General features: G+C 41.6%; 1 protein-coding gene across 1 annotated transcript in view; it reads right to left on the bottom strand.

The window, feature by feature from the left end:
• ETFA (electron transfer flavoprotein subunit alpha) overlaps positions 1-10,855 on the bottom strand; it is a 56,845-nt gene that overhangs the window by 31,589 nt on the left and 14,401 nt on the right. The window contains exons 5-9 of the mRNA XM_019640123.1: positions 10,324-10,423; positions 8,611-8,721; positions 7,894-7,995; positions 6,731-6,799; positions 2,443-2,525 (exon numbers count right to left, since the gene is read on the bottom strand). Of these exons, the coding sequence (XP_019495668.1) occupies positions 2,443-2,525; positions 6,731-6,799; positions 7,894-7,995; positions 8,611-8,721; positions 10,324-10,423 (465 nt within the window). The remainder of the gene's footprint in view (positions 1-2,442; positions 2,526-6,730; positions 6,800-7,893; positions 7,996-8,610; positions 8,722-10,323; positions 10,424-10,855) is intronic.

Here is a 10,855-nt window from a genome sequence, read left to right as displayed (position 1 = left end):
TCCTAGACACAGCCATTAGACAAGAAAAAGGGGAAAAAAGGCATATGAACTGGAAAGTAAAAAAACTCTCTATTTGCAGATGACATAATATTATATATAGAAAACCTGAAAGACTCCACTAAAAACTGTTAGATCTAATAAATGAATTCAGTAAAGTTGCAGAATACAAAATCAATATATAGAAATCAGCTGAGTTTCTACACACTAACAATGTACTACCAGAACAATCCAATTTACTATTGTTTCAAAAGAGTAAAATACCTAGGAATACGTTTAACCAGAGATGAAAGACCTGTACTCTGAAAACTGAAAGACCCTGATGAAAGAAATTGAAGACATAAATGGAAAGATACTATGTGCTCATGGATAGGAAGAATCAACACAGTTTAAATGATGACACTACTACCTAAAGCAATCTACAGATTCCATGCAATCCCTGTCAAAATTCCAATGTCATTTTTCACAGAAATAGAACGATCCTAAAATTTGTACTGAACCACAAAACACCCCAAAGAGCCAAAGCAATCTTAACATGTGTTTGCATATGTATGTAAGTGTGGGTGTGTGTCTGCCTACACATCCTCACACCAACACACATTCCCCAGTTTTTGCACTGAGAGGTCCTGGGAACAGTGATGCCCCAATAGCCGTGAACACAACTAACATTGTTGGGTTGTCTTCCAAAAGTCGGAAATGAGCCTTGAACATCGTATTCGGTTAGAAAGTACGAAAGGGGGCCGGCCAAGTGGTGCATTGGTTAGGGGCTGGCTTGAGATGCCAGCTCTGTGTAGCGGGGCCCCGGTTCGGATCTCACAAAATAAATAAATGCTTCTTGCAGAAGTATTCTTGATTAGAAAGGTTCTGGGTTTCAAGCTATCTGCTCATTAAATATGGACAATTGTTTCCACAGAACATGCATGTGACACACCTGACTAAATGCAAGGGAGGCTGGAGGTCACCTGCTCAGGAAGTAACAAATATGCATAACAGGCAAACAGGTCACATGGCTGTGTGACTTGGTAGCTTGTGTACCTATCATAGATTCTGAGATGACCTTATCTGACTTCAAAGGTGAATAATACAAAAGTATTAACCGTAAGAGGAAAGACCAATACATTAGATCTTACAAAAATTAAATTTCTGCTCACCAAAAGAAAACTAATAGGGAAGGCCCAGCATGGGAAAAAATATTCACAGTACATGTATCTGACAAACATTTTGTACATGGGTTACATACAGAAGAGAGACGATAAAAAGAAAAAGACCCAGTTTTAAAATGGGCAAAAGACCGAATAGGTACTTCCAAACAAACTTCTAAAAACAGACTTAACATTCTGACTATTTTGAAATTTGGAAAGGACATCTGACAGAACAGGGCACTGAAACAGGAGATTTTTAATGGCTCTGACCTGACACAGGTTTCTCCACTATCCGAACACCGAGCGTTCCTCCGAAACCTCTTGTAAGCCAAAATGGTATAAAACAAAGAAGCAGTTGTCACTCCGTTTATATGGAAAACTTTTGGAGAGTTCCCAGGCCCAAAAGTAACGTACCAAAATAACACGACGCCTAAAATGACACTAACTGCGCCAAGAGCTGCTGCCTCTGTGCCTGCAGAACAAACACAGGTGTGATTTTTGCTTTTCACATTTTTTTCAGTTAGTGAAAACGAATACTAACTAATGAAGGTCTCTGTAACAGCAGAGTGGCTGGACGCAAACTTTTGAAAAGTGGGGGATACCTGTATCTTGTTTGGAAATAACATAAAAAACTCATTTTCCTCCATTCAATAAAGCTTTTAACTGGCCGAGAATCCTATCCACTGAAAACTTGTATCACCTGAGAAATGTGAACAATCATTAGATGCTGTTTCTGATTCAACTCTGAAACCAAAGCATTCCTTCTTTAAGTTTTGGACAGGAACTTTCCTATATTACTCATCTATATGGATCAGAACTTGGAGAATTTCATGCAACCAGACAAAATACAGAAATAGAGCAGGTGTTCAGGAAGCCATAAGACTACAACTGTCACTCACAGATCCTGCATTCACAATTCTGTGTCTATTATTACAGATTCACTGTTTTTACTGACAAATTTTATAATATGTGGACTTTATGGTAAATAAATGTCAATGTGAACTTATAAAATCCATCTCACAATAAAATGCTGCTTTTATCCATTTATGTTTGGTGTCATAATATGGATTTGACCAGTGTTCCACTGCTTTAAAAAAAATCTGAAGATCTGCTGGGTTTAATAACTGCTAAGTAGTTTACTAAGTCCAAGAAATCCACAGGCCTTGTGAGAACACATTCACCACATCAATGGCTACCTGAAGTACACAGAATGGGGCAAATCACTGAGATGACTGACAGACAAATGTATACATGGTTCTCACCCACACAGAGTTTGCAGGGCACGTTTCGCTGCAGTACTTACCGGTGCCACTATCTTTCCTGTCTGTCCCACCTGCATGTCATTGGGAACAAAGCCAGCATCCACAGCAGCTCGAGAAGCACCAACTAAGGGGGGAAAAAAAGGTGTCATTTTTCGGAAGCCCAATTACTCAGCTGCTTGGGATATTCACTGATACAGTACAGTGAGAAATGTACTGTATACTGTATTAAGGCCTTACTTTATCAACCACTAGGTCAATCTCTTTCATTTCGCAGTAGTTTTTAGCTTCGGGGTCATTGTCATTTTCTCCAATACTAGTCTTGTCTTAATTCTAGGAGGTTTCAACACCCTGGCTTATCAGTTCCCTGAACACCTCTCCTCAGTTGTCTTGTCCTCCAGGCCACCTGAGCGACTCCCATGGCTGCACCCCCAGCCTTTCCATCACCAGTATCCCTCTCATCCCCATCCCCAGCGTGTCTTGGACTTCCTCTTTCTGGACTATTCCCTGCAGTACCCAACTCCAGGTTCTTGGACGCCGCTGGGACCTACAGTTCTACTCACTGTCCTCTCCGCTAGCAGGCTCTTCTTTCTCACCCAGCTTCACTTCTCCCAACCGAGACTCATCACAACTTTCATTTGCCATCCATCAGTTTCCTTGTCCTCCTCTGACATCATCACGCACATGGAAAACCTCCATCTCTGGGTCCCCGATTCAGCAATCGCACCACCATTTCCATACCTGTCCTCCTGTAGTTTGCCATGACCAGAGAAAAACCCCAACACTCAGCCATGTTAACTGCATTTTATTTTAAATGAACAGGCCTTCATTCTCTCACCCTTTCCTAAACTATAATTTCAGATCTTTCCTCTTTTTTCAAACTTCCAATACATGCTCACTTCCAGCTGATGGCCTTGCTTTCCATTTCACTGAAACAACTGAAACCATCAGAAGAGACCGTCCGCACGCTCCAGCTAACACCCACCCGTCAAGCTGTAGCTGTGTCCACACTCCCTCTTGTCCACTCGAGGACATTGCCCCAGCGACTCGCCCTCTCTCCCATGTGGTCAGTTCTCCTTCTCAGCTGGAGCGTTCCCATCAGCATGTAAGATGCTACTACTATCTGTCCCGTCTTTTAAAAAGTCCTCTGTTGGTCCCACTCCCCCTCTAGCTACTGTCCATTTCTCTGCTTCCTATACCAAAATCCCACTAAAGTTTGTCTATACTCACTGTCTCCAATCCCAGGCCTCTCTTTCTATGTCGAAAAACTTTCTTATTAAAATATAACACACATACAGAAAACTGCACAAATCACCAGTGGACTGCTGAAAGGCTTATGAAAAGTGCATACAGCCATGTCGCCATTACCTAGGACCACTATTTTAACCCCACTCCGATCAGGTTTTTGCCCCACTACTCCACTAACAGTGCTCCAAGTCACTGATGACCTCTAAATCCAGTAGTTCCTTTCGGTCCCCTTGCCCTTCACCTACTGGCAGCACTGGACACAGCAACCACTCCCTCCCTTACTGGAACACTTCCCTGGATCCCAAACAGGAACTCTGCCCTGCCTGGTCTTCCAGCCTCACTCACCACCCCTTTAGGTCTTCACTCTCCCCACCTCTTAACCTCACAGCACCCAGGACTGAGTCCTGGGGCCTCTTTTTTTTTTTTTTATCTCCACTCACTACCCTTGGTGATGTCACCCAGTCTCATGGCTTCAAAACCATCCAAGTGTCACTGACTCCCACATGTCTCTCTCTAGCCCAGGCTTCTCCCACGAAGTCCACGTTCCCATATCAACCACTTAACTGACATCTCTACTTGAATGTCGACTATTAGACACCTCAAAACTTAAGGTGACCCAAACTGAACTCCTGCTCTCGCCCGGGAAACGGCACACGTCTCAGCTCATGGCCACTCCATCCTACCAGCTGCCAGATCAGAACTTTCTCTCATAACCCATGTCCAGTCTATCAGTAAATCCCAACGGTCCTACCTGCAGGTATACATCCCCAAAGTCACGCTTTCCCTCTACGTCTACCGCTACTAACCTGGTCCAAATCACCAGTGTCTCTCACCTGAGTGACTGAAATAGCTGGCTGACTTCCCTGTTACTCCACTTTCCCCCTACAGTCTGTTCACAAAGTTGTAGCCAGAGTGATCCTTTCAGTAAGTGTCACATCAGGTGACTCTTCCACACAAACCTTTCGGGGGTTCCCCATTTCATTCACAGAAAAGCCATCTCTTTACAAAGGCCTACCTGCCCGGTGTGGGCTGGTCTCCTCAGCCAGTCCTGTCTCGTCCTTCCTCCCCACACTGGCCTCCCTGCTGTCCATCACACAGAGCAGACATGGCCCAGCAAAGCCAGGCCCTGCGCACTTCACGGGGCCCTCTCCCAGAAACGCAGCTTGCTTCCCCACCTCCTCCAAACCTTGTTCCGACGTCTCCTTCTCAGTCAGGCCTACTCTGACCATATCTTAAAAACTGTAACCCCCTCCCGCTCCTTTCCCTGCTCGATTATTTCCCACAGCATTTACCACCCTCTAACATATTATTTACTAATGTATTGTTTAGTGTCTGCGGTGGGCAGAGAAGTGGCCCCTCCAAAGATATACTCACTCACAAATCCACAGACCCTGTGGATATTACCCATATGGCAGCAGATAAGATATAAAATGAAGGATCTTGGGAGAAGGCACTCAAAGTGGAACCTAGATGGGCCCTAAATGTCACCACATGTATCCTTATAAGAGGGAAGCAGAGGAAGTGTGATACAGACAGACAGAGGGGGTGGCGGCATGACAACAGGCAGAGGTCGGAGTGATGCCACCACAAGCCCAGGACACCAGGGCAGTCACAACAAGCCAGTGGAAGAGGGGAAAGTAGATGCACCCAGAGGGGTATGGCCCTGACGACACCTGGATTTCAACACACTTGTGGTCTCTCTCACTGTACAGAATGACTCTGTTGTTTGAAGCCACCAAGTTTAGGGCCATTTGTTACAGTAGCCACAGGAAACTAATACAAAGTCTAGTCTCACTCAAAGAGAAACGTAGCTTCCACAAGGACAGACCTTTCTCATTCTGTTCTCTATTTCCCTGGTTCCTAAAACAGTGCCTGTCACATGGCAGACACTTGATAAATACTCATTCAAGGAAAGAATAAATGAATGAAACAAATATTCTCAGTCAAATACTGCCATCTGATTAGAAAAAGTCAATTATCATGGCTTTATTCACACAAAACCATTTCTGTTTCTGAGTACACATATTAGGTAAAAGCATAGACAAAGCCTAGAAAGTTATACATAAAACTCTTAAATGGGGGAGAACAGAATTGAGACTTTTTGTAAAAAGAATACATTCATGTCATACTTGTATAAATACAAACTAAAATATTTTAAATTTTCTGATTTTGTAAAAAACATCATTCCATTCTCATCAATACACTTTTCTAAAATTTATTTTTAATTATAGTTGACATGTAAGATTATCTTAGTTTCAGGTTACAACACAGTGATCCCACATTTATGGAACTCACAAAGTGACCACAATAAGTCTGGTGCCCATCTGTCCCCGTACAGTCACTCCACTGCTACTGACCACACTCCCTATGCTGTGCTTTACCCCCCGTGACTTGTTTTATAACCGAAGTCTGTACTTCATCCCCTTACCCTTCACCCACTTCCTGGTCCCCCAACCTCCCTCCCTTCTGGCAACCATCAGTTTGTTCTCTGTGTCTACAAGTCTGTTTGTGTTTTGTTTGTTCATTTGTTTTGTATTTCAGGTTGCATATATAAGTGAGATCACATGGGATCTTTCTCTGACTTATTTCACTCAGCATGATACCCTAGGTCCCTCCATGTTGTCACAAATGACAGGATTTCATTCTTTTTTATGGCTCAGTAACTCATCTAATACACTTTTAATCACACGTTCTATCTTTCCTATAAATGGTTAACTACAGTTTTAAAATAATGTTAAATGTTAATTTCTATCAGTATGATTTATATAAGACCACCAATTAAGAGAAAAAAAAATAAGGGTATTCCTGGATCTGAAGTAGCACTGAAGCTGATGACATTTAAATTATTTTTTAATGGAAAAAACTACTAAGATTTGGCAAATGTAAGAGTGTCATAAAATATTAAAAAAGAGGCCACCCTCTCATATCATACCATTTACTTGGAGACTAAGAAAAACTGTATTAGAGGAAAACGCAATAACCAGAGAAAACAGAATAACTTGCAGCCTTATACAGAAATGAAATAATGAAGAAAAGTTACTGCCAACGGAAAGGTCACATTTTCTTATGAAGGAAAACACCTACCTGCAGCATGCAGCTGATCTGCCAAATCATATAATAGCTTAAAGTTCTCTCCACTCTTCAAACCCCGACCTCATTAAAAAAAGATGAAAAAAACAAAGTGAATACAAACTCCATTTTACAAAAATTTGGTGACTGTATGCCTGAGTGATGATCATATTACACAGCTGCTCTGTTAAGCACAGCACCTCCTCTCTACAGCCTGTCCTACCTTCCACAGCGACACCCTGAGCTTGTCCCACGAGCACTCACCACTGAGATTAACCAGCCAGGTCACCAGTTACGTACTCAGCCTTCCCCACCAGAACGGTCACTGCTATCCCCACAGTATTTAACAAAACTTCATTGAATGAGTGCATGAAGTTATTATTTGAATGGAAGTCACTGCATGAGACTTCAAACTCCCGAACAGCAAGAACCCCTGCTTTTTCCGCCCAGCACTTGGCAACAGGCCTGGCATAAAACAAGATACCCAATAAACATTTCTTCAATAAATCAGTGAATAAAGGAGTTACGTATCTTTTTGAAATATTAAATTATGGCCTCTCAATGCTCCTTGCAAATACAAGGCTGTCTGGAAGCTTAATGATTTTGCTTGATGCTTAGTTTGGAGAGATTTTAAAATCAGACTATAACAAGTTTGTTTTCTTTTTAAATAAGGAGCATGATATACAAACAGAAGCCAGTCTTGTGCAATACTAACAGCTCTGATACTGAACATGGAGAAACTGTCAGAGAATCTCCCCTGGAGAACCAGCTACCCGACACTGACAGTGGAGGTTTTCTGAAGTGAGTGTGGAGCGTGGGTGTCAACGTGGCCCTGAGATCCCAACTCACTCTGCTTATGGCTCAGAAGCCACTCATACTCTTCAGAATAACAAGGAAGTCTGTCAGTACAACAAAGACACCAAGTTGCAAAGTTCCATAGTTGATATTTGTACCATGCTCCCCCGCCAGCCATACAGACTTGCAAACGGAAGTCCAAATTGTATGCTAAGCTCAGGATTTCATTTTCATAATTGGTAAAATGAGAATAATACTTGCAACTTACCTACTTCTTATATTTGGGGGAACAAAATCTGTGCTTCTCTAAAATAAATATTAATAATACCAAAGTATTTTAAGTTTAGATCTTTTAAAATTAATACATTACAAATCTCACTTACCACCAGATACCACCACTTTGGCACCAGTTAGCTCTGGTCGATCGCTTTTTGTTAATTTCTGGTCAAGCCATTCTGATATCCCCACTGGAGAAGTACTTGATGCTATATACATTGATATGTATAACAAAACAATGACTATGAGTTAAAGTTCTAAAATAATAGTAATTTTTAAGAGAAACACACACAGAATTAATTCTATGAAACTTAAGTTTGTTACTGTGAATTTTCTGTGCTCCTCCTTTCATTCTGATTTTTTGGAACACTTAAGGGACTAGATTCCAGCCTCCTTCACCTCATTAGCTGTATGACTTTTAAGAAGTCATTTAATTCTGAGCCTACCTGTCACACTGGAATAACCCTCTATGTGATTCAAATAAGATACTGTCTATGTTACAGTGTGACGCTGTCTGCACATTTGCTATCACATTCTTGCATTACACTGAATCTCCCAAGTACTGTAATGGGAACCAGGAAGAGAAGAGCAAAGAATCTCAGCATCAATGTAACAGCTTGTTTGGGACCATCTCCCACCCCTTTCATCTACTCAAGCAACTTCCCTAGGACCAAAGGTGGTACGAAAAAGGCATATTGTGAATGTTTCCCATTTTTGTACAAGCTTGGGAACATCATACTAGAGACCACGCCCGACACCACTCTACCCTATGAACTGGAAACAAGACACAAAACCAAGCACAGCCCAGATGGACACTCACTCACCCGTTTCTGAACTGGCGCTGCCACCACTTGTAGCTGCAGCTTCAAAAGATGTTCCTCGGACAGAAAACACTTTCACTTTCTCGTCACACTTCACGGTGCATATAGCGTTTCCTGAAATACATAATTTAAAACCACCACCACCATGAAAGGCAACAAAGAAGTGTTCCTGTGAGGCTCAGACTTGCTTCACAAAGAACAGGCAGAAGTAACTGTGGGACAGTGGCTTTCCACCTTCCTGAGTGCAGGAATAAGACCTGTAACACTGAAGAAACGTATCAGCAGGTATCTCACCTTGGATGTCTTTAGAAATAATAGGACAGGAGCTGACCTGCCTGGAAGCAAGTAACTGGAATAGACAGCCCCATTGATAAGGTACATTCTTCCTAAAAGAAATATAAAAAGCTTCCTTCTTCAAAAACAACAAAATCAGTGACAACTGTATGAGCTGTAACAACTTAGAAAGAATGAAGCTCCTTGCATGGTAAGGGAGGGAAGTAAGAGGAAACATGATAGGGCACAAAGGACAAGTGTGATGTGCCACAATTTTAGAAGGATCTAGCAATCACAGTAAGAATGACCTAAACCAGAGAAAAACAAATACCATATGATCTCACTTATATGTGGAATCTAAAGAACTGAATAAATGAGCAAAGTAAACAGAAATAGTCTCAGAGATATAGAGGAAAAACTGATGGTTGCTAGATGGGAGAGGGGTGGGGATGAGGGAGAAGGGGAAGGGATTAGACAGTATAAATTGGTAATTATAATATTGCCATGGGGATATGAAAGACAGTTTGGGGAAAATAATCAATAATGCTGTAAATATTTTGTAGAGTGTGAGATGGACTCGTCTTGTTAGGGAGACTACTTCATGGATGGGGTAGAGGCCTGACCACTGCACTGTACACCTGAAGCTGACGTTGAATAATATTGTATATCAACTATAATTTAATATACACACACACACACACACACACACACACATATAGTCACGGGATGTGGAGTATAGTGTGGGGAGTGGAGTCAATGGAATTGTGATAGATATGTATGATAAGGTGGGGGGGAGTGGGGCAGTGGATTGGGGGAGGGGCATTGTCACTTTGAGGGGTGAAAAGTGTAACTATGGCATTGTTTTGCATACCTGAAACTAATAAAAAAATTTAAAAATAAAAACGACCTAAACTATGATCAAATATTTCCCCTCAAACACTGTTAAAGATAAAAGACCTGATTTGAGAATTGACCACCTAATCCTGAAACACACCACTCCAATCAGGAAGAACTCCCTGCCCTCGCCAGCCCCACCAGAGACCAGTGTGTTTAGCAAAAGATCAACTCCACTACAGGGGCGCTGAAAGGAATGTCTTAATGCAGATGGAAAAGGAAGAGAAGCAGCAAAGATACTATTTTTTTTTTTTAAATAGAAACTTTTGCTTTTCCAGGTGCCACTTACAAAATATACTGAGGAGTGAATCCACTTTATATGATCACTGGACAAACGTCATCTGTGAACTGAACTGAATGACCAGGAAGGAAACACTCTCAGAGAGGATGCCTTGTTATGGCATAGCAGCGATTCCAAGACTAAGACTTTTCCCAGAAACCTTTAGGATGGTCCATTTAAAGCAAGTCTATGACTTTTTTAAAAATCCAATCTTCGCGATTAATTTCTACTTTTAACATGTTGATTCATTATTTTCTTTGGCTACTCACCTGCATAAATAGTTCTCACAAATGTGTCAGGTGACTTGATCCCAATGATGTCAGAAATTGGGGCAACATCAAGTTTGGCTGCTATTCTGGGCAAAAGATTCTGGAAGCAAAATAAGCAGTAAGTTACACATGCGTGTGCTGACGGATGGCTATACACTATCAGCAGTAACATTCTTTAACTGCATATTCTATACAAATTTTAATTCAGGTATTTTATATTTCACATACATCTTTAGACATACTACAACTTCAAGCACAACTTTTCAGACAGTGTTTGAGATGAAGTAAGTCTGCCTTTACTCTAAGTACATTAAGAGTTTATGAGTTTTATAATGCATTAATAAGCCACCTTAACTCAATATGAATTATGAGATATGGTATTTACTTTAATGAATGTCACTTAAAAAGTGTGAGTTATTGGGCTGGCCGAGTGGCGCGTTGGTTAAGAACTGGCTTGGGATGCCAGAGGGCCCCGGTTCAGATCCCACATATGAGGGCCAGTGACACTGCCCTCCACAGCTAAGATGCTGAA

Source organism: Hipposideros armiger, unplaced genomic scaffold (genome assembly GCF_001890085.2).
Source record: "Hipposideros armiger isolate ML-2016 unplaced genomic scaffold, ASM189008v1 scaffold_48, whole genome shotgun sequence".
NCBI lineage: Eukaryota > Metazoa > Chordata > Mammalia > Chiroptera > Hipposideridae > Hipposideros > Hipposideros armiger.
Note: the sequence above shows the minus strand (reverse complement) of the source record. Positions and strands in the feature narration are given on the sequence as shown.